The sequence below is a fragment of the Halyomorpha halys genome, unplaced genomic scaffold (assembly GCF_000696795.3).
Source record: "Halyomorpha halys isolate HHAL.00 unplaced genomic scaffold, Hhal_1.1 Scaffold541.1, whole genome shotgun sequence".
Taxonomy (NCBI): domain Eukaryota; kingdom Metazoa; phylum Arthropoda; class Insecta; order Hemiptera; family Pentatomidae; genus Halyomorpha; species Halyomorpha halys.
Window position 1 is genome coordinate 206,299 of NW_027112673.1, and position 24,880 is coordinate 231,178.

The 24,880-nt window shown below is 32.9% G+C and overlaps 1 protein-coding gene across 1 annotated transcript; it reads right to left on the reverse strand.

Annotated features, from left to right (window-relative positions):
• Window positions 1-92: 92 nt before the first annotated feature.
• LOC106684060 (thyrotropin-releasing hormone-degrading ectoenzyme) lies at window positions 93-23,474 on the reverse strand. The gene is made up of 11 exons (XM_014425905.3): window positions 23,244-23,474; window positions 22,244-22,421; window positions 16,221-16,389; window positions 15,571-15,676; window positions 15,430-15,482; window positions 15,270-15,365; window positions 10,777-10,836; window positions 10,516-10,686; window positions 10,020-10,166; window positions 6,288-6,369; window positions 93-815 (listed from the first exon to the last, which is right to left on the reverse strand). Exons 2-11 carry the CDS (start codon window positions 22,317-22,319, stop codon window positions 657-659), a joined length of 1,119 nt encoding a protein of 372 aa, XP_014281391.2. The 5' UTR covers window positions 22,320-22,421; window positions 23,244-23,474; the 3' UTR covers window positions 93-656.
• Between the last annotated feature and the right edge of the window lie 1,406 nt (window positions 23,475-24,880).

Below are 24,880 nucleotides of genomic sequence, written 5' to 3' on the forward strand. Positions count from 1 at the left end.
TGATTTGTACTGAAGTAAGAAAATTGTGCAGCGGAAATATAAACAAATATTTTTATTTATTGTATGTGTAAGCGAACATTTTATTTTATAAGTACAAGTTTTTTTTTGTTTTTTTTAGGATTGTCATTATATAATTTATATGATATAAAAAATTTAAGATATGAAAATAAACAATTATCACCTCTAAATACCAAAACTTTTGTCACATTTTGAAAATTAATATAATTATAAATGAATATATCATTGGAAAAGTATGAGACCATGTAAGTACAGAAAGGTCAGATTTAGAATTATTTTTTCACAAATTTTATACATGATAATTAATTATTAATGATTGTTGCTTGATAGTACAACAGTTTCAATTTTTTACATGATTTTCACCTCTGAAAAATTTGACTAGTGGTTCCATCCTTTTAACTGACAATATGCAACAAAACTTACTACCTCCTGTTACATTAGAGTTTTCAAGATTTTATTCTGGATATTACAAAAATATTAAATTTGTATGCATACCAATTTCTAAAAACGCCTTTAAGCAACAATCAACAACAACAACAATTTCTAAAAATTTGAATTTTTATTTTCAACTTAATTACTAAAAGTCAAAGGGAGGTTAAATTCAATGTGACTAATTACTTATGTTTCACAGAAGATAACTAGATGGGAGTGCTATTATAAAATTTGAGCCATTTTCGAAATTTATGTAGATTTCTTGTATCCCAGTTAATATTGTCAATTATTCGATCAATTGCATGATCTATACTGACTAGAGTGTTGTAATCACTTTCTGGAACAGATTTTCTAATGGTAAGTACCTGCAAACAAATATGGTAAAGTTTTATGTTTGTTTTGCTTAACTAAATATTGAATAATTGCATATTTTGGTTTTAGTAAGTAGTATATTATAAAGAACTAGAATCATAAATGTCATTAATATCCTTTTCACTCTTTTTTTCTGTAATTCACTGAGTAAAAATATTTATAATTAAAAGGCTTGGGACAAGAATATGATTAGGTAAATGATGTAAATATTTCAGTTGAGCAGTTTCAAAAAATTCCATCATAAAAAAATTACTTAGTGTTTCATATAGTTAACTTTATATGATATTGTGGATGAATATGCTAGAATAATGGCATTAGACGAATAACTCAATAAATAGCTTTATAGAGAAATAAAGAAGTATTTCGCACACAAATTTAATTTTCTTAAAAATAGCTTATCTTATTCTTAACTCCAGCCATTCGATTCATAATGATATTGTTATTAGATTAATAAGAAATTGGACCTATCTACAATAACATGAGGACCCAGTATAACAAAAACATCAATGAGTAGTTTCTGATTGGTTAGAGTGCCACCATATTTGAGGATCAAACCTGACTGATTATGTTCAAGTTTATATGTATTCAATAATTTAAATCTTTTTTTTCTTGCACAACAGACTGTGGAGGTGCAAGGCCTCGCGCCATGTACTATCGCGAGTTTCTTGATAAGGTTTTCATAGGGTGGGTTCAACACTCCCACACTTATTTTTGTGAAAGTCACCCCATTGGTATTGGCTAACGGGCCTCACAAATACCTGCGGGGAGGCTGTGAGTGAGTATTATGTAATTATATGGTTGAAAAAATACAGGCCAGGACTGGGGCTCGAACTCACAACCTTTGGGTTGGTAGAAAGGTGAGCTACCATTGCCCCAATAATAATTTAAATACTATTGTCATAACTTTTTCTGTAACTTAGACATAGATTGTTAACTGTAGACATAATCTTATGTTAATAAAGCAAAAAGAAACAAATACATTTTTACAAATTATAAATAACTTTACATTAATCACAAATAAACTAAAAAGAGTCAGTGGGGTGGGTAGGGCTAGTAATTTCTAAAAAAACATGTATCAAAAGACGAAAGAATGTCACTTTTCAGGGGAAGATATGAAGGGGGGAGGGGTTCTAGTTTAGGTTTTTTTTAAAACTATTTTATGAAAGAAATTTGTAAATAAAGCACTTAATAAAATTTTTCTGTATTAACCTTTTAATAAATAAAATGATATTATACTTACTGAACTAATGAAACATATTATTAGCACAGAAATCATCGACATAATAATTAACAAGCATAACCTGCAAAGTTTACACAAAAATTTTGAGCCCTTTAAGGGTTCAGAAAGTTATGGGTCTAGTCTTAATGTCTTCAGGAAATACTCTATTTTAAGAAACAAAATTTAAAAATAATTTTTTTTTTATCCTTAAAAATCATGAAATTTTAGCTCTCCTAGAAAATTGTAATGGATTGTGTTAATTTTTTTTTGTTTTTTGATTTAACATCTTTATCCACGATTCTACCATCTTATTGCCTACTCGTACTGGTATTTAGTGGGGGGAATAAGTCCGGCAAGTGGGCCTAGTGGTCCTTTTAGCCAACCCCTGACGGCTACCTGATTAACCAAGGTGGGAGTGTCAAGATTCATTCTTCGGGACAGCCGAAAAATGAATGTTAACTTCCCCATATGGGAATCGAACCGAGCGCACCTTGGGACCTGTGCCTCAACCCGCACAACCATCATGTCCCTATCTTACTGCCTAATACAAGCCACTATTACTCTCCATACAGTCCTCTCCATAGCTGAACAAAGAAATACCTTACATTAAATAACTCACATTCCCTGACAATAATTTATTATGATTTTCAACTTTTTGCTGTTTCTCTAATTACATTAAATATCAAAATAATAGAGTAACAGCATACATTTGAGCATGATCTCGCTATCAGGAACTAACTGAACACCTCTAGAAAATTATTTGGTGAACAAATATTTTTGGGAGTTGTAACTTAATCATGAGAGACCAATCTTCAAGGTGCCGAGCAACATGATCGCCTGGCAAACGACTGGCAGCTGAGGTATGAGTTGGTTCGACTAACGGTATGGAAAGTGTCAGTCTACTCGACAAGAAGCAGCCACCCCCCTCAGGAGGATCACTGGAAGGGCAGGCACCAATAGGTGCTAGCCTTATATTCCTAGCCCTATATTCCTCCTCATCTGCCAAACCAAATGATCAAGGTAAGACAAATGAATATTCAGTATATTAAGTCGGCTATTGCCGAATTAGCCAAGTTACTTTTGGGGGTTAAATCCACCCTCATGTTAATTCAGGAATCCTATTGTTATAGGGGGACTATTATTAGAGGATTAGGGGATATAGGTGGAAGGATTATCCACCTAAGCCCATGTGGAGACAATCCGAGGGCTAGCGTAGGGCCTCTAAGGAACTACATGTACTGCCACTACCTCAGTTGAATACAAAAACATCAAAACCATCAAGATTGTTATAAATATGATTAAATTATTAATAGGATCTGTTTATGTTCCCTATAGTCTAGATTCCCCTTATCAATACCTAGAAAGACTTCTCCAATACTCCAGAGAGGTAGAGTAACCACTCTTACTTGGCAGAGGTATTATAGGGAAGCACAGACACCAATGAGCAAGGTAAAGCCTTGCTAAAATTTATAGCCTCAACTGACTTAGAAATCCTCAACAGAGAGAGCGAAGCAATCTTTGTTACAAGAGCAAGGGGCAAGGTTCTAGATTATAACACTTGCCTCAAGCTGCATTTAAAGCCTTTGTAAAGACTAGAGGGTCACCGCAGACATAACATTGTCTGATCATAGGATGATCTCATTTAAAATAAAAACATCTACTCACATTGAAAAGAAACCCGAGAAATACAGACTGGGATCAATTCAGAGATAGGCTGGAAGGTGATTCGCCCGATGTGGTGGGAAGACTTTCCAGGTCACAGCTAGACATGGAATCTAGCCTTCTCGAAAGAACTGTTATATCAGTCTATGAGGAGGTTTGTCCATTGAAAACAGAGTCTATTAAAAAAGTCACATGGTGCTCTGAATCGACTAAACTACAAAAGGCACAAGAAAAGCTATAATAAAGCTTACAAGACAAAGCTAGAAGCGGACTTGAATATATATCTGGACTGCCTCTAATAAGTACAAAAGAGCATTAAGAAGACATAAACAAGATGGCTGGCACAAGTTCTGTAGCAACATAGAAAGCACACAGGAAGCCTCCCAACTAATAAAGCTACTAGGTAGTAACTGTCAACAGCCATTAGGTGCACTAAGGAAACTAGATGGGAAGTGGACCTCCAGTTTGGAGGAAACCTAGTCCCATTTAATGGAGATACACTTTTCAGGTTGTCCGCACCGAACCTTAGACAATCCTTCAATCATGGATTCTCTCAGAGAGGGTTCTAATGAAGAAGATGGGGTTAGGATTCGCGTTAGCGAAATCTATCGTTATGGATGGGGCCATTAGGGGGGCTGTGGGGGAGCTCAAGCCATGTAAGGCCCCAGGGTACAGATGGTATTCTCCCATGCATGCTCAAAGAAGGACTTAATGTCCTACTATCCCGGATTAGGGTTTTGCTAACAGCCTCTCTGGCATTGGGACATATATCCGAGTCATGTAGGAAATCATTAACATCTTTTATTCCTAAGATGGGGAAGGAGGACTACAGTGTCACTAAATTTTATCGACCTATATTTAATATCCTGGAGAAGTTGGTGGCAATTTTCCTTACAAGCAAGGTGCTACCAATCAGTCCTCTTCATGCAAGTCAGCATGCATATCTCCAAGGAAAATCTACTGAGACTACCCTGCACGTCTTGGTAGGGAGGATTGAAAAGGCCTTAACATATAAAGTCTGCCTTAGGACTCTATTTCGATGTGACATTTGATAAAACAAAGCCTGAGGCAGTTTGTAAAGCCTTATTAGACCTTATTTCTGCCCCGAATGCGATAGTCAGTTGAGTTAGATTTGCTCTTAATAATAAAATAATTGTTGTTTCAGAAGATGGCACCAGACTAGAGGTGCAGGCAATGACTGGATGCCTCTCAGGGGAGTTGCATCTCACTGTTGCTATGGTGTCTATTTGCTCAGGAATTTGCTGATGATGGAGTGATCCTCATTATAGGAAAGTTCATGTGTACCATCATGGAACTAATGGAAGTTGCATGCAATGTAGTACAGACATGGTGCACTGAAATGAAGCTTTCAGTAAACCCATCAAAGACAGAGTTGATTCTATTTACCAGAAATTAAGTACCTTTCGATCCCTGACTTCCTTTGACATTCAACTCCAACTAACCAAAACCAGCTGTGAAAGGGTAAGATTCATTAGCGAGTTTAAGCTAGTGTGGGTTCTGGACACACTGGGAATCACAGGCAATGAGAAAGCTGACTAGAAACGGGGCTGAGCACCATTATATCGGGCCAGAATCATTTCTAGGCATTTCTAAAAGGCATCAGCAAATAGAAGTCCTTGATTGGACATGTAAGATAGCAATGGAGGGAATGTATAGGGCTAAGATAGGCCAAGATACTAATAACTAAACCCTCTACTTCTAAAACTAAGTGCCTGCTTGGTCTAAACAGAAATGAACTCTGATTGCTAATAGTTCTTACAGGACACTGCAGACTTAAAAGACATCTTAAGATTTATGGAGTAGTTCGTGATGAAACCTGCCGCTTATGTGGACTGGCCCTGGAAACTGCCCAACATTACATAGCAGATCGTGACTGGTATGCGTCACTAAGATACAGGCTTCTAGGCTCTGATAAAATCGTAGAAAATAAGGCTTCGTCTATAGATTGGGCATCCCTTTTAAATTTCAATAGAAAGTCAAAAAGGTTTGATGCAGAGGAATAAAAGTTATATAAATAAGCCATTCCATTGGTTTTCCTTGGGGTTGGCAAAAAGGACCAATAGGCCCACTTGTCGGACTTGTTTACCCCATCATAACCAGTACTAGTACTTTATCATCATACTACCTTCCTTTTCTCATATCTCACAAGTCTTTATGGCTGGTTATCCACTAGTTCTGGAGACTGGTGCCCTTTCCGTTATCCTTTGCTATTCCTACATCTCATTCTTACCTACCTTCTTACATTGGTAACACTTTTGATTTTGATTTTTAAAAAATCTGTTTAGCTGCAACTCTCTACGGAGTGATAAAAATACTTGTTGAACCCATCCACATCTATCTAGGATCTAATCCTATCAATCATAAAGTAGATGACCTTTTTTCCTCAAACCCATTCTTAATTACCTAGTCGGTATTTGGATTTTTTTGATTATTGGTATTACCCACACCATAACCTTAACTTTTTCAGTTACTGCTGTTTTGGTAGAACTGTATTGTATATTTAATCTTATGAGTAATACTTATGCAAACAAATGTTATTTCTATAAAAGTAAAATTTAACTACCTCATAATAATGCTCTTTGGTTCTTAAAACATAGGTTGTTCCTTCTATGATAGCACTCATTATACCATTTGATTCATGAAATCTGGAATAAGTACATTGAGTTAGTTTTTGGTACATAGAGTTTTTAAATGTTTATTAAAAATTTGTAACACATTGATCATTTTTACAAAGTAAAAAAAAATTCCCAATCTAAACTCTTGATATGCTTCAAAAAAGTCTTCAGACTGTCATGATAAAAAATAAACAAGATGATCAAACAATATAATACAACCAGTACAAATATACACTGAAAACAGTGAAAGGGCTGATAAAGCTGTGAGAAACACATGGATTAAAGATGATTCTACTGATTTATGGCCTTCTGTATCTCCTGTGTACTTCCAAGAATATTAAAATAGCACCTCAAAATATCTGGACCATCAATCCTTTGCAAAATTAAAAAAAAATTTAAACAAATGAACTATAGGGATATTTTGTACATGAACTATCAATCAAACTTTGGAAACATGCTTCCATTCATGCTGAAGTAACAGAGAACATAAACAGTACAGACATGGACATCCAAGACACTGAAATTTGTACTATAGAAAATAAAAAACATGGGATGCTCTATAACCTTACATCACATGAACACAAGCTATGATGAATTACACAAACTAGAACTAATTTGCATTGAAATTCTTGTTGAGAAATTAGATTTACTAAAGACCATTAGATTCTAAACTGATCAGAAGCTATCTAAGCACAAAATCATTCTTCATATGAGTTGATGGGGAATTCCCAACTCTAGTTTCCACCACTTGGGATGTATCTCAAAGCCCCATGCTGGAGCCAATTCTGTTCATCATTTTCTCAGCAGCAATGGTCTTACTCAAGCAGCCAGAAGCAGTGATTGCAACCTATGTGGAGGACTTTGTGCAACTATACTAACAGTGCAGAGTTTGGCAAAAGTAAGCCATAACTAACAACTAAAAACTAAAACTAAATTAGCTGTAGTTGCATTGGAAAATAAAAACTAACTGGTTAGTTGTTAGAGCTGTTGGCTCATATCTAACTCTTGAAACTAAATTAGCTATGATCTGGAATAGTTCTATATTAAGTTTCAACTGAAAGACTAAATAATATTATAATACAAAAATCCAAGAACAGGATTTATTTTAACTTTTTTTATATCTGATATATAGTCATGTTTATGTTTTCTCAGGTCAATCACTAATTTCAGGGGTGCTGAGAATGAATCGATTATGATCGATATTACATTAACGCGCTGCTTAATTTTAACTTTTGGATTTCAAGCATATCGGGGTCCCTTTATACATATACATATATATGTAAGTTAAGGTGCAAAGGTACCTGTTATCTCCCCTAATACCTATTGACCTACGTAAACACGGCATAAATGTATATATAGAGGATTAAAAGGAGAAATAAAGTAGTCTTTAAGCTGATCTTGTGTGAGTCATTTCATGGTCCTGTTCCCTTTTTTTTGAAGTTCTACTTGAGACGGAGCTTAACTGGTGCCGAAACCCGGGAAATTTGACCTTTTAAGTCGGTACGTTTGTTAGCATTATTTTTTTGCTTCTCTCTCTATTTCTCTTCTTCTTTATCTGCCTCTTATATTCAAGTATATGACTGGGCGAGGAGTAGTCGCATCGGCAGTTTTAAATCTTGAAAATTTAGGTTTAGAGTACCAAGGAAATCCAATCCAGCAAATGTTGAACGAGAATGTAGCCGCAACACTCCCAGCTCCGCGACCACCATGCCGGAAGTGCACTTTAATGCGCTCGCGTGGATTAGGGTGCGAACGGCGATTACACAGGACTTGAGGAAAGCGGTCTCAGATATAGAAAAATAAAAGTTATTTTTTATAAAATTATTTGAGGAGTTAAAATTGGGACCATCGTATACCGCAAATTAGGGACTAATCGCGGAAAGGAGGTACTGCGCTATGAGGGCCCATTTAGGGTGATTACTCTTCAACAACACACCGTTGTCACAATAGAAAGTTTGAGTGAACCACACAAAAGGAGGACGGTTCACCTCGAGCAATTAAAACTACCTGATGTCATCACCTAGTTAACTAAATATTAGTATTACTAAATACTAGGTAATGCCAAACTCTGCTACAGTGTGTCCTAGAGTGGCCCTCACTCTTGCTAAGGAAACATCAGCTGCTGTGATAGATGTGTTGAGGAGGAACATCAAGATGAACCACAACCTTTACATGGGGATCACATATTGATAGGCAACTCACCTTCTCCACTGATGTCCAAACCGGCCAAAAAAAGGACACATAAGCTCTACTACCAGCTCACTTCACAGTAACTTTTGCTCAGATCCAAATTTCTATTTGAATGATTATACTCTATGGTGCACTGTTATTGTGGCATCTCAATAAGACAACCCTTAACAGGCTACCGAGGTACTAGATATCTGTTATTCAATGCACAGTCAGAGGCACTACACTTCTGATGGCCAAGAACAGAGCCATCCATGATAAGCTTCAACCATTCTCTGATCCTGAGTTCATAGGTTAAGGGCAAGCCAAATTCTTTAATAGGCTGAAGGCCTGTGCTAAACCGTTGTCCTGAAAAATTGCATCTCCAACAAGAGCTGAGAGTTGGAAGGCAGTGCTCCCTTGACTGTTGTACTTGTCAATGGAAGAGATTTGGATTCTGCAGTTTAAATCCTAAATAATCTCCAACCTCAACAGTAGAGCAGTCCCTCCTGTGAGTAAAGAGACTGAAGCTGCTATTACAACAGACATTATCCTTGACCTTGATAATGAATAGCCTCAGACAATGTAAGGATATTCATAAATATTGATATATATTTGTTAATATGATATATATTGTTATTTGCTTGTAAAGTCTAAAAAGGTAAAAAAAAGTATACTAAAAGAGATAGATCAAGAAATTATAGTAAATTATACTTTAAAATTGGGGTTATTTAAAAAAAAAAAAAAATTTTCTATGAGGAGAACTTATTTATTAGCTCCAAAGTTTCAGCCAGAATTTCTAGCCTTTGTCAGAACTAAGAACAAAAAATATGATAACAACCAATGAATAAAAGATATTTTATTTGTTATATAGTGGTTATTTTCTATCTCATAGGGTTAATAATCTTAAAACTATTTCTATTGCTCTCTGTATTGTCAATGAATTTAATTTTATTTATCTATTTTTTGCTACAATCTCTTTCCCATTTTTTTTACTTTTTACTTTTAATTTTGTTTTCGTTCTCAGCGATTAATACCATCTAGGGACTCCCTACCATCTAATACCATCTATGGAATATTTGGAGAAAACCACAGGAAAAAAGAACTAAAATATTGTTTGCAGCAGAAGTACTTTCCTTAAAACATGCCAGATTAGTAAACAAAAAAACTTTGTCATTATAAAACTATTAAACTGAAGATGCTTTCTTTCAATCAGGTTTTTTTTCTTAATCTAAATACATCTTCCATGTTAATCATATGAAACTGGTTATGTTTATAAAACAGCCATGAATAATCTAAGTTTAACCCAGATGAAACTTATGCTCCTGATTTTTAAAATTAACAACAGGTTTTAAATTAAAGACATAAAATTACAATTATAGATATATAAATGGTAATCGCAATATATATCATGATATAAACAACTGTAATTGTATTATATGCAATTAATAGTTAAGTCAAAGTAAATTTAGTTCTAGAATTTTAAGTAATTTTTGTAATACTCTCGCCCTTACTGTTCATATAATGTTTTCCAATGGTACTTTATGTATCGATAGCTTAATAATGAATTAAGAGGTGACTGCTTTAGGGACAAAACAAATTCTCTTAGCCTCAGAAATGAAAACTCTGGATTATTGGTATCGAATATTTCATTCAATATCCTGAAACATCATAAATTAATGTAGAAATAATAAAAAAAAAAAATATGACAAAAACAATACATAAATAACAAGGTATTTGGCTAAAATGGTAGTACAATATCTTAGTTGAAACTACTTTTATTAAAATAAATATTTTAAATTTAATTTTGTTATTTTATTTCCAATACAATACCAGCTAAAATGACCTACATTGTGTTTTACTAAATTTTCCAATGTTGTATTCATGTAAGTCACATAATAGCATAGCAATTACCAAAGTCTCAAAAGTTTCTTTAAATTTCTTCTCATGGATCTTTACAAACTATAATATTAGTATAGCACAATATTAGTAAGTTAAGCTTAAACTTACTCCATAAATGACATTATTTTACTTGTACATGTCACTCCTCTTAAAAGTCTTAATGATTCCCCTGAAGTAAACATGTGAGTTTTTGAAAAACTATACATGTATTCTACCACTTCATCATCATACAATTTTGCTCCCGTGCAGTAGATAATACTTTTTAATTCTGTAGGTACTCTAAAAACGTATAATTCAAAAAGTGAAACGGTTAATTCGGTAAGTGAAACGGTAAAAATAATAAGTACATATAAAAAGATAAAACCTTACATGCTTTTTAAAAAGTATGAAGGGTCATCCTTCCACTTAAGAAATTGTTGAAGAGTCCACCTGAAATAATTTGTATTAGTCATAATAATATAAATGGTTAACTTTCTGAAAGATTTTCAGAATGATCAATGCGATCAAAGAAGATAAAGGATTGTTTTTCTGTTGACCAACCTATTACAGATCAAAAATAATTTTAGTGAATCATAGAAAGAAATTAAAAAACATAGCAAATTTTATCATTTATTTTTGTGAGCCGCCCACAGATCAGTGGTTAAGAGTCTTACCAATTTGATGTCTATTGGCGGTGCCGATTCGAATTCGGCCTGGGGTGTTGACTTTTTCATTGAGTGGCGGTCCTGCAAAATAAAAAACTTAGACCCCCAACCATGGTTAGGCAGTATAGGACTCTAATCCTATTAGAGATTTTTCCTATCCAAGATTCCTGTCTTGGCCGAAAAAATTATGTATTTTTGTGATATGGAAATTTTGTTCTTGACGATGGAAATTTCTTTGAAACTGAAGTATGTTATATAAGGTAAAATTTTGGTTATTGAAGGCCCTTTTTACAAAGCCTTTAACACCACTCTGACAAGTTGCCTTAAGGGGTAGGAGTGCTGGGTTACTTAACTTCAAGTTAATACTAAGCCAGTTAGAGGAAATACTCCAATCCGAGTTGGGACTGGCTGAACTGTGGTTTAATGCTCTATGGGAAGGAAATATCCATATGGCAGCATGTAATCTCCACCATTTTAGTCTTTGGAAATAGATTCTTGGCTGACAGCCAGAGACCTTATGGGCTTTTGCTCAGTACCGTTTATGCCCAACTAACGCATGTTCAAAATTTTAGGAAATTATTAAAATATCTATGAATCTATAGAAGCAGGACCTATCAGAAACTATGGTATTGGGTTATGTGTATGATTTTATTTTTTAATTAATCCAAATTTATTACAAAATATTGAGGTGAAAACCAAAGTTCTTTACAATCATAAGTTCATTTGCAATATCACTAGTTTGATTCTAGGCTGGGTGGGTTGGCTTTTATTTTGTGGCAACCCCACAGAATGAAAACTTGACTTTCCCACTATTTGAAACCACATATGAAATCTGCCATCATGATCTCACTTTTGACTGTTTTAAAAAAACTCAAATTAACTTCTTGTCAAAATTATAAATTCAAGAAAAATTATTTGATAAAACATTCATTTCAGGAATAATATATTTATCATTAAACATGAAATAATTACTAAAAAAAATAAGATGCTAAAGAGTGCTAACTACGAGATCTATACTGTTACAGCGCTATCTATCACAGACCTGGAGAACTCCAAAGGCTTTCAGCACTGTCCTCCAGAGAGAACTCCTAATGGTCTTCAAGAACATCAGTGCATCCTGATACTGCTACCTAGCAGCTAATGCGTCAACTACGATCCAAGAAACAATCATCTCATGTTCATTATTTGTTTATATATTTTAATGTTACCATCCACTTTTAACTAGTTGTTAACAGGTTGAGCTTCATGCCAACTTTTAGGCTCTTGGTAGTTAATATACTGAATGAATACTGTTGGCCACTTCAAAGGAGACAGGGAGTTAGCACACTAATAATGGATTAGATAACTTTAACTCTATTTCAGATTGATTTATCTCTACTTAAATAGATAGATTCCACTAGCGGAACGGCCACCAGAGCTGTCACTCAGACTCAAATTACTCATCTACAAAGTTATACTATAACCATCACTCCAACACAGCGCACCACTACAACATTACCCAACAGCCCTGAAATCACTACAATAATACCAAAACAGCACACCACAGAAGATATGCTGAAGGACATCTCTGGAAAGACGTAACATGACGCACATTCATAATGAACTACAGCTAGAAACTGTACAACAACACATCACACAGAGACACATTAAATTCTTTGACAGTCTTCCTGCTTCCTTCAATCCAGTATTCCAGTTTATCACTCCACCCCCATTCCTGCGAGGTGGCAGGGCAGGAAAGGTTCCAAAAACCCATGTCAACATCACCTTATAACTCCATCTTCTGATGGACCCCCTCCCTCTCCTCCACACTTCTTTTCGACTTCTGTCTGTTTTTCTTATTATTTTACCATTATCTATTGTCTTTAATAATTAATGTTTTTATTTTCTCTATCTTCTATGCAAATCAACACGAAGCCCCTCACCTCCGGATTTTAAAAATAGTACCATTTAGAATGGATACTTCACAAGTAATAAATAAACATTACAGTTAACCAATAAAAGTTAACCAGGTAAAGCATTCACTAATTACCTGTTTTTTTCTGTTTTAGAGGGATCGAAAAAAAAAAAAAAAAAAAAAAAGCTGATCGGCCTCTCCCAGTTCCAATAATCTACTGGAGTAAGCCAAATATGTTTACCACCTTCACTGGACCCTTCACCTAACCTTATAATGCCAAAAGGCAATGCAAGGTATCCTTCATACCCAGCTGTACATATAGCATACTACACTATATGTACGTATCACTTACTAATTTAAATTCTTTTTCAGGAGGGTACAAAAAAAAAAACTTAAACAGATTGTCATCTCATGGAGGCCCCTCACCTCCAGATTCTTTCCTTTGTAATAGGACCAAACAGAATGGACATTTCACAATTAATAGATAAATATTACTGGTTAACTTAAAATACCAAAGGTAGCAAAAGGTAATACTCAACACGATTTATTTTTTTTCCCATAATAAAGCACTCAATAATTTATTGTTTTTTTTTCTGTTTTAGAGGGCTCAGGGAAAAAAAAAAAAAAAAAAAAATGGAGGCCCTCACCTCCAAATAATACAGTCACAGTTTCAACAGAACATGCTAAGCAGAATAATATAATACGAATAAAAATAAGATGTCTTTCACTAAGATCTTCAAGCACCCATGGTACAAAAAGGTAGTACTCAATTTGAGTTATGTTTCTCCTTCACATAATGCATTTACTCATTCATATCTATTTCTGGTTTAGAAGGATTGAAAAAAAAAACTTTAAACAGGATTGTCTCTCAAAATCTTTGAGTCTCCTGCTTCCTTAATACTTGTAGCAAGAGCAAATACCCGTTGATAGAAACTTATATCTTAGGCAAATACCCTTAAAACTTGCTCCTCCAACTAGACTACTTGTTCTTCACCACACAGTCTTCCTGTCAATCGATGTCCAATTGACTAGGCATTGTTTAAGAAAGAGGTTCCCAATCTTTTTCAGTTTGCAGCTCCCCAAATAATCAGATTTTTTCTGCGGCGCCCTTAATACATCAGATTTTATTCTAAATTTTTTGATTTCTTGAAAAATTGGAAAACTTTCCTTTTTAAAAGAGATTACCTATTTAACTACGAAAAATTAAAAACAGATACTTATTATTTCCCTTGGGATAATATAAAATATCTAATTTCAACTTTCTTGGTAATATATTTATTGAGACTGGACAACCACCATGGGGTTAGGTTATTTGAAAAATAAGTTTAACACAAATTTTAAATTCACAAACAATTTAGTGAACCTCCTATTGATGATTAACATTATTCAAATTATTAATGGGATGGATGGGCTTGATATTCTCTACATAACTTCTCAAATCTCGGAATAAAATTGGATATGGCAAACCTCATTTTTTGTTCAACATTAATTTTCAAGCAATATTTACTTTTTATTACAACGATTGCTAAAAACCCAGCTTCGCAGAAATAGGATGTTGGAAATGGAATTACTATTCGTAGAGTTTTACCATTAAGCAGTGGATATTCCTCTTTTACTGATATCCAAAAATCAGAAAGTTCCATGCTACCAAATTTTAACTTTAAAGTATTATCACAAGACAAGGCAATAAAGAAGTAAATTTTGATGAGGCCTTAGCTCTAAATGGTTATTGAATCCATGTAAATTTATCATTATCTGCTTCAAAGTATTTTTCGAACTTTTTTATAAGCTCTAATAGGTGATCAATTAAAATAGATTTTATATTTCAAGACAAATTAATTTCATTTGAGGCTACAAACTGGTCAGAAATATTCGAAAGTTGCTGAATTCTTGGAATTTCTTCAGCATACGCAATTGTTGGCGCAAAAATTTGAGAGTTGGAAATTCCAAGAAAATTGTATAATTGAATATTTTGCAGCGTCCTTATGACGGCACCGTGGCACACACTTTGGGACTTACTGGTTTAATGCATTCTGATACTTGTACAATACACCTCATAAATTGGTGCCTGAACTAAACACATACCTCAACAGATCATTTAACAGGATGCTGTGCAAACAATGGTTCGAGCGATCCAAGTGAATTTCAGTGTATCAGTTGATTTTAAATTTTCATTAGATTTGAAAAGAAATATATTGGGACACTAATTCCAAAATCCCCTAATTACATAGGTTTTACCTTGTAGTTAAGAGGTTTTGGAATTAAGATCACGACATGTGTATCATACTTAGTTTAGAAATCTATAATCTGTAAATTCTCCTTACTTATCACATCCATCGGGCAAGCCATTCATACAAGACCATCCCATCAAGATCTTTCTCAGCTGTCCTTGTATTTCCTTCTCTACTTTTCTGTGTCTACTGTTAAATGAGACAATAAGTAACCTTAAAACTTGGTGAAAATAATCTATATAAAATGATTTACTTTTTAATTTGAAGCTTCGGGGTGATGTCGGACATTATTCCTGTCATATATTGCTGTTAATAATAAGAAAGGATATATTTAATCAATAAGTGTACAAGCATTCTAGTAATATGGAGAAAAATATATTTATTGTAAGAATACCTGGAATATTTGCCATTCTGGATAGTTTATTAAAACTTCTGCCAAGTTGGACAAGTGTTTCAGTGCTACAAACCAAGGTGTGTATTCTTCTTCATTCTTCAGATACCTAATATTAACAATTCAATATTTTTAGCATGAATCAAAATTAAATTAGAAAAAAGTTTTCAAACATTATATTTTATGTTTCTAAAGTTGTTTATTTATTTATTGTGAAAAAGGGAGCTTTGAGAATTTTGAAAAGGATTCATAGGACTACCTCCTATTATTTTATGAAATGTTGCTTTTTAAAAGCTATATCTTGAGAACCATTGAACGTAAATAGCTCTATTAGGGCTCATATTTTAGCAAATTTACTCTACTTTAAATGATGCTCTCTTAGATTTTCTATTGTTGTTGGTAGTTGTAAAGATATAGAGCTCCAAATAAAAATTTAATTATTTTTATCGTTTTAAAACAGCCACCATTTTTTATTCCTCCTACCTACACTTGGCAGACTCATCAATTTTCACTAGTAACTCTCTGGTTACAGTCTACCACATAGTGTCTAATCCATTTTCTCTTTGATTTGATGACAGATGTAATAGGTGCAAAGTTCTATAATCATTATTGTGAAACTAAAATAACTTTGTATTATATCTTACAATACTAACAATGCCAAAGTCATTGGGATACTGTAGTCAAGGGAACCCTCTGATGCCAGTGCAAAAGCATCATCCAACAGTTGTGCTTTTACTAAACTTGGAATTTCTGTAGTTCCCTTTCTCAATCCACTTATAATCAGTTTCCAAAGTCTTGTTGAATAGTTGATACGAACTAATCCTACAAAAGTTACAAAAATAATTTAAATGAAAAATTATTTAAATTATTACATTTAATCTTGGAAATGATTAGATTACTATATCCACATTATCTTCGCCCTAGAAAACTTCTTTTTTACCAACATATTACGATGAACTACCAACCGTCATTCTAAACTACTACATCAAATCATATCTACAATTTTTCTTTACTAAACTTCATACTCCCTTCCATAAACTGTTTTATTTCATCTATTAAATACAATTTCAAATTCTTCCTTACAACATAGCTTTTGTTCGGTTTCTTTCCTTTTTAACTTTCAAACCATTGGAATGCTCTCACTTAAAATCAACATTCAAACTACAGAGAATGTTCCCTCATTAACCCTCTCCAATCCGGCTCTCAACCAGGCTGTTCAATGCAATCTGTTCTCCTATGCTATTGAATACCAAAAACTAACAATCCTCATCCTTCTAGATTTCTACAAAGAATTGACATAAAGAAGTTAACCTCCTTACCAAACTACAAAATTTTCGTTTTTCAACATTGTTGGGAGCTTGTTCAAATCTTTACTGATCGTTCACAGTATGTAGTGATTCTATGTCAACTTTAATCCACGACACAATTGGTCCACAATATGTGGTGTCCTTCTCACTTTGTCAGTTTCCTACCCTATTTGCTACTACATTAATTATCTTTCCTTCTCCATCCATCACTTCTAATATCATATTTACATGGAAAATATCTAAATAGACTTTCCTATCCCACATACTAATAGCCACAAAAAACTCTGAGATAACTCGAATAGAATTAGACAATGGGTGAATGCAGAGAAAACTGAGGCAATTGTAACAGGTTCCAACTACCTTCTTAAAACCATACACCTAACCCTGCTCCTGAATAATAATCTCATAAAATGCAATATAATTATCCAAAACCTTGTAATAACCTCAGACCAAACTCTCTCCTGGAAAACCAATGTCCTCTATACCTTCTGTTGTATCTTGTCCACATTAAAGTGACTGTGTTACCTTCCTCTTGTATTTCCATTTTAAAACCATAGGCTCCTCTATACCACCACAATATTTTCCCGGAAAAACCATGTAGAGCGGCACCAAACCGATCATTCGTGTTGAACAAAAGTTCAAACATTGAGCCACCTAGCTACAGTTAAAGTTACTTTTGAATTGTTAAATGGCAAAACATCATGCCATTGTTTTATTAATGATGAATTTACAAATTTTAATGTAGGCATTTATGACAATAACAATAGAGAGATCCCAAGTGACCTGAGATTTTGGACCATGGTTCAACATAAGTGATTGACTTGGTGTCACTCACACATCATTAGCTGGCTTGATGGACCAAACTAACGAATATTGAACTGACTAGATATCCAAATAATCCAATTTATCCACACCATTTTACCCATATACTTTAGAATAATGGAGTGACAGTACCGGATGGAGTAATTGAGTGTGGTCACCTTTAAGGCTTACCATTCATGGTTATATTATAACAATTATAGCGAGTAGGTTGGTCGATCTATGACATGTCTCAATCTCACAAGAGATCATAACAAACACAAAAAAGGCAATCTTTCCCCGCCGGACCCGCCCCGCTAAGACCTCCGGGAAGTGACGGTCCTATATCACTTTTGAAATATTAGCTTAAACAGGAAGAGGAGACTTAAAGATAGTTAATCAAGCAATACTTAAAAAGCCCCTGAAATTGAAAAATGGCATAAGAAATACAAGTTGGATGGGTTTGTCTACTTATGATCCTATAAGTTATATTACAAGCTGTTCTAACCAGTCTCTCTTCTGTTTCCTATCAGTTCAGGTCAATAGGTAGTGTAATGAGGAAAGTTGCTCCAAGTTTTTAGCAAAATATAAAATTTTCCAACAATTTTGACTGGATTTTCCAGTTTAACGAGTGGTTCAGGGGAATATTCCCTGAAACTTTTGAAAAATTTTCCTCTCTAAATATAGTTTATAAGCTATTTTGAATATTGGAACAAAAAAATTAGATAACAAAATTGTTTGAGAATTCAATTTTGTGTAAGAATAACCTCTTTGAGAAATATGTTGCCACAATATTTGCAGTTTGAAGTAGGTTCTCAAATCTCTGTATTTTTTGTTTCCAAAATTCCACCTAAAGTACCTATTTTTTTTAGCGAAAGTGATAATAACCAAAATAAACGTTTTATTTATACAAAATATGTAAAATAAAAAGTCTAATGTGGGTATAATAGATAATTCTTTTTTCAAAAATAATATTTAAAAATTGACACAAAATAATAAACATACTATAATGATCTTTAAAAAAAAAACTAGAGGTGAATATTAGCTTATTTAGGGATACATAACTAAATTAACATTTATTTGAAAAATGTTAAAAAGTAAGTTTTCCTAAACGTAGAGAATCAATAGTCCAGTAGCAGGAAGATAAAAAAAAAAATGAGGATAATAAATCATGATTTTATGATGAATAAATTGGTTTTATTTATCTGCTTGAAAGCCACCTTCAAATATTGTTTAAAAAAAAAATCAAAGACAAATTCTACTTGTTATTGAATAAAATTTATGTAATTAACTATTTGGAAATTTAGAACTACCTAGCTTAATTACATTTTCAATTATTGCTTGCTATTCATCAAGCAAAGGTGACTTGCTTACACAAAATATTAATGTTTTTCTTTCCAGTAGAGAATTGGATCATGGACTATGTGAACATTTTTGCTGTTTTTGCTCTCACCTCCTTAAATATTGCTTAACATTAACAGGATATCCTGAATGTACAAGAAAATTGGTAGGTCTCAGTAATAGTGGATGAACTTTCTTTTGTTTGTTATGTCAACTAGGTAAGTTCTTCCCAGTTCTTCTCCAGCACACTTAACTCTATCATTTCCGATGGAATTATTTTAAATGAAGATTCACAGATAAAATTCAGTTTTAAAATTGAAAAATTGAAAAACAGGAAACCATTAAAGAACAAAAAAATTAAATAAAAAAATTGTTTGAGCATTCAATTTCATGTAAGAATCTGTCATCATATTATGTTAGAGAGCAAATTGTCAAAAACCATAAACAATTTTTTAGCAACTTAGACCTTTAGGTTATGTTAGAACTTAAAAAATAGCTGATGTAAAAAAATTTTCAAAATTTTATTTCCAATGAGAATTCTTGATGTAAATTACTTACATTATAAATTCCAGAATTCAGTGCACTGGAGAACTGGAAGAGTACCAAGTAGACTACACTACTAAAAGTAACTTTCTTCATCATAACTAAGATCTACTAAGTTTCATTCTCAAAACTCCATTTTAAAAAATGGGTCTTGAACATTGTATACTCAATATAAGTAAATTTAATTATTTTTTAAAAATAAAACTCCTTTATCAACATTACACTTCAAAAAAAAAAAAATATTGAAGAAAATTGATTTTGTGATACCAGATGAAGCAGAAGTTATCAACATTACACTTCAAAAAAAAAAAATATTGAAGAAAATTGATTTTGTGATACCAGATGAAGCAGAAGTGGTGGGGAGGGCAACACTGGTCAATTCCAGCAGGAAAATGTTTACATTGTAACAGGAGACAAGAAGCTTAACAATCCCAGCAACGCCGCTTCTATTGAGTGAGCTCCTGCAGTGTTATAATCTGCTATGTAATATAACACAATATAAAAACATTTCCTGCTAGAATTGACTTAAGAAATGGCTATTCTATTTTAATTATTATAATGGAACTAATATTTCTTAAGGTATAAGAGAGGACACATAATCATTATGTATAAACTTTTAATAAATTATTTCATTTTCAGAAGTTTCACTTCTATCAGCCAGTTCCAAGACTGCCATGAGTACTTTTTTTAAAAATAACTTTATTACTGCAAACTGTAAACTATTGCTTGCTGCATTTTTTTTCTTTTCAGCTTCTATTTAGGCAAATTCGATTGAGTTCGTTTTGGGTTACATCATGTAGATATTAGTGTAATTTCAGTTTATGTTTGTTCTTTCACAATATTTTCTTAATTATTCTTTTTAAATAACATTCTCACAGTAGCTTATAGCCCTAATGAAAGTCTGGTGTAAGTTTCATTTTCTGCTGCATCCACCCCTCCCTCCTCTTGCTACTTACAGTAGTAGCAACAGCAGCAGCAGTAGTTGGTACAGGAGCCTGATGTATAAAACCCAGCCCAAAAATAGATATGTCTGCAAAAAATTTTAAAAATTAGCTTTTATCATCCTGAACATAGAAACACATTTCTGGCAGTCCTAGAACTCTTATTAATTAACCCATTAATTAAATAAAATAAGGGGGAGGGGAGTGCAGTCAGTATAAATACACAAATAAACCAAACTTATTTGATTGTGCTGATGTTTTGACCTGAATTTCAGGCCTTTATCAGAGTTAGGCGAAAAGTTTCATCTAAACTGAGTGGATACCCAGAGTTGGGTTTGGTTAATTAGTAAGAGTTTATTGGGAGTTTAGTAAGAGTAAATTGGGTTAATTAGTAAGAGTTCTAGGACTGCCAGAAATGTGTTTCTTTTTTTAAATAGAAACTAATTTTTAAAATTATTTGCAGATTTTTTAAATATTTATAAATACATTGTAATATTCAAATTTAAGTCAATAGAATGTTTATAAATACATTGTAATATTCAAATTTTAGTCAAATAAATTGGTTAGCTTGCTTGCTTTTGGTTTAATAAAACAAAGGAACAATATTAAATGTCAATACATGAAATAAAACATAACTAAAACTATTTATATATAAATAATAACTATTTTTCAAAAAAGAGGATATATATACACTATATGATGTCTCTTGAATTATTGAGTTTTATGTATGTTTTACATTATTTTTATGCTTTAAATGACTTTTATGTTTTAAATTAAGTTAGTTAATTTATGCATGTGTCTGATTAAGCATCTTTTTTTCATCTCTTGGGCCTACCACAGAAATAAAAGTTGACACCCCAGGCCAGATTCGAACGGGCATCGCTGCAGTTCCCAGGCTGCAAAGACCTGCACCTCAACTCCCTGAGCTACAGACGACATGGGCATCACTCTGGCAGTCAAGCATGATTCTGACCAAATCACTTCCTTGCAAAACTGTTGGTCTAGTAACAGTACTTCCTATATAGCACTGCACCCCTGACCTTTCATGGGTTGTAGCAATACAGATTTAATTTTTTTTTTAAATTTATGTATGTGTTCAATTTTTATTTACATTTAGTTACTTTTTACATATGTTTTTATCAGTTTGTTCCAGTTTCGCCTTATATTTTTATTGGTTATTTGTTGCATTCATATGTACTCTTATTAAATTAGAACTTTTCATATTGTCATAATAATAAATAAATGCATGTTTTATGCACTGAGTTTTATGCATCTCGTTCCTGTACAGCTAGATAGTTTCTTTTTATCTACTTGGTTGCAGTTGCTGGAGAAGACAGATTCTGGAGGCTTTCATGTTGTATTTATTATTTATAAACATGCCATTCTATTAGCAACTTGCTGCAATCCCTTTTCTTATGAGAGTTGAAAAACAGACTTCAATTTAAAGGGAAAGTTTCTAAAAAAAAAAATAAATAAAAAAATAAGCTGATTTAGATCGGGATTGACCCGATAATATGTTGAACCAGATTGCTGATTTGTAGCAGCACTGTCATGTGAGTAAAAGATACATCTCATCTTAGCTTCCTAAATCTAATAATAAACCTTTTAAAAATCTTGATTGATCGCTATATCTAATAATAAACTATATTCTCCTTTATTATTTTTTCTTCCTTCAATATTTCAAGGCTGATACAGAAATAAAAACTGTGTTAATTAATGAGGTCACTATGTAATGATAAAATAAACCTGAATACTGAGGGTTGAAGATAATCCATGTATCATCAAAATTAAACTTTATCTGAATACTCCGTCGTTTTTTCATCCAATGGGTGATAGTTTGATCAAAATGTAAATCGTTTCCAGTCCAGTAATTAATAGGTATCCATGATGAACTGTAGTCATTATATGAACCAGAATGTAGAGCCTAAAATTTAAAATTGATTTTGTTACATCAATAATCATAAATATTGTGATTTCATCCAGTAAAGTGGTAAAAAAAGGTGCAAAAGATATAAAACTTTTTGAGTTGTAAGGAGATGGTCAGGGATGTGGTTAACAAAAACGAAAATAATTTTTATCTAATTATTGATTGCCAATCATAATCATGAGAGATAGTTGAATTATACGAGGAGAAGATAGTTGGGGGATGTGGTCAAAATAAAACACAAATAAGTTGAAGTAACTTATTTAATCGTGCCAATGTTTCGGCCAGAATTTCTAGCCTTCATCAGGGCTGTTAGCTTGAAATCTTACTGCCAAGTCAATGGTATTGATTACCAACATTGCAACTTACAAAGCAGGACTTCATCAGGAATATTGTGATGGGTGGAGGTAACCCTTCCATAGGATACTCATTAACTACTACACCACCACACATCACAAATATCCTGATGAAGACCTGCATTGTTGGTCGAAATTTGACCAACTCCTTCTAATTCACATGGTCAATAATTCACGCGGTCACAATATAACACAAATAAGTTGAAATAACGTATTTAATCATGCCAATGTTAAAGGTTTGATATTTTATATTCATGTATTGAATATACATTCAAGATTATTAATAGAGAAAAACTGAGGGAAGAACTCTATTTCTGTATGTATTCTATCATCAACATAAACTTTAATTTAAAAAAATATTAATTAATAATTAAAAACCAATTTTTCTTAGTATCTCTCCTTGTGGTTTTCTGGAATGGACTATTACTAGCAAAACAGTTTATAATATAAATTATTTATTACTTACTTGTTTAACTTTGACAGTTTTGCCCTCTCGAATTATATTTAAAGTTGGGCAGTAATTGAATCCCCAGGATTTTATGAATTCTTTTATATCTATATTCTCTTGAACAATATTGAAACTATCCCAAAATACTTCTGAACTAACACTCTGTAGGGCCCTGTTGGTTATAAAAACTCTATTAATTTATAACAAAAACATAAGTAGGTATAAGTGCAGTGTTTTGGATTGTAATTTTATAAACATGCATATATACACAAGGTGTCCCATAAATTATAGGCAGTGTTTAAAGAGGTGATGGGAGATTTTAAGAGCAACAAAAAAGTACAGTTAGATAAGGTCTGATTCTACATAAATAGGATATTTATGTTTTATGTTTATTTTTTAAGTGACCCGTTTTTTGTTGAATAGGAAGCTAATACTTACTAAAAAGTTATTAAATTTGGTAATTTTAAAGTCCAGCATAGGAAACTAGACAAAATTTTGTAAAAAAAAGAGTAGACTTTGTCTTTGTTAAAACCATCTGTAAGGGGTTTTCAAGAAACAAAAATATGAAATTCTGTCTCCTCTGAGTACAATATTTTCAACAAAAAGTAATCACAAATTACTAGAATGCACTTTTTAAGTATACAAAAATATGTAAAAATAAAATATTTAATATAGACAAAAAAAAAAAAATGTAATTCTCATTCAAAAAATGATTTTATTATTAAATTTGTGCACTAAACTGAATAAAGAAAACTTTCTAACAATTTTAGCAATAATTAATATGTCATTACCAGGAATATTGAGTATTTTTATTATTTAAGTCAATTTCTAAATTTCACTATTTTTTTATGAAGAATTTTATTTGTTATACCTAAATTGAATGTTTTATTTTATGCAGTTTTTATAAATAAAAAGTTTATTTTAGTAATTTTTGCTGAAAATGAAATGAAATAGCCTTTTTTTTATGCAATAAATTAAAATCATTACAAAATATAATATAAACATTTAAAGAAGATAGAGAGAGAGAGAGAAAAAAATTATATATATAATAGTTGACAAAACATTAGCTTCTATCAATTTTCTCTCTATCTTTCTATATCCTTTCCTGCATAGGCCTTCCCTTTCTGGAGTAATAGTCAGCACTTCCCGTGGTGACCAGCCCTATTGGGAGGCGAGTTCTTTCCATTTCTTCTTCCAGACATCCCTGTCCCTAGCAGCTCCCCACCAGAGGGGTCCTGCCATCCTTTTGAACATATCGCTCCATCTTTTCTTTTGACGTCCTCTTCTTCTTTGAAGGTTGTATGGAGTCCATTCTATGGCAATTTTTGACCATCTGTCATCTTCGCATCGAAGGAGATGCCCTGCCCATTTCCATTTACTTAATCTTGTCATCTTCAGTGTGTTAGCGAGTCCTGTTTCTTTCTGGATCCAAGCATTTTTTACTCGATCTCTTTTCCTCACAATCACAATGCTTCTTCCAATATTATTTTGCCACACTTGCAATTTCCTCTCCTGAGCTATAGTCAGTGACTACTCTTAGCATCCATAAGTGACCACTGGGCTAATGTAACTATCGAAAACCTGCCTTTTAAGGTCAATACTTATTTTTCCCTTTATTATATGCCTAAGGGACCAAAACTTTTTCCAACCGAGTA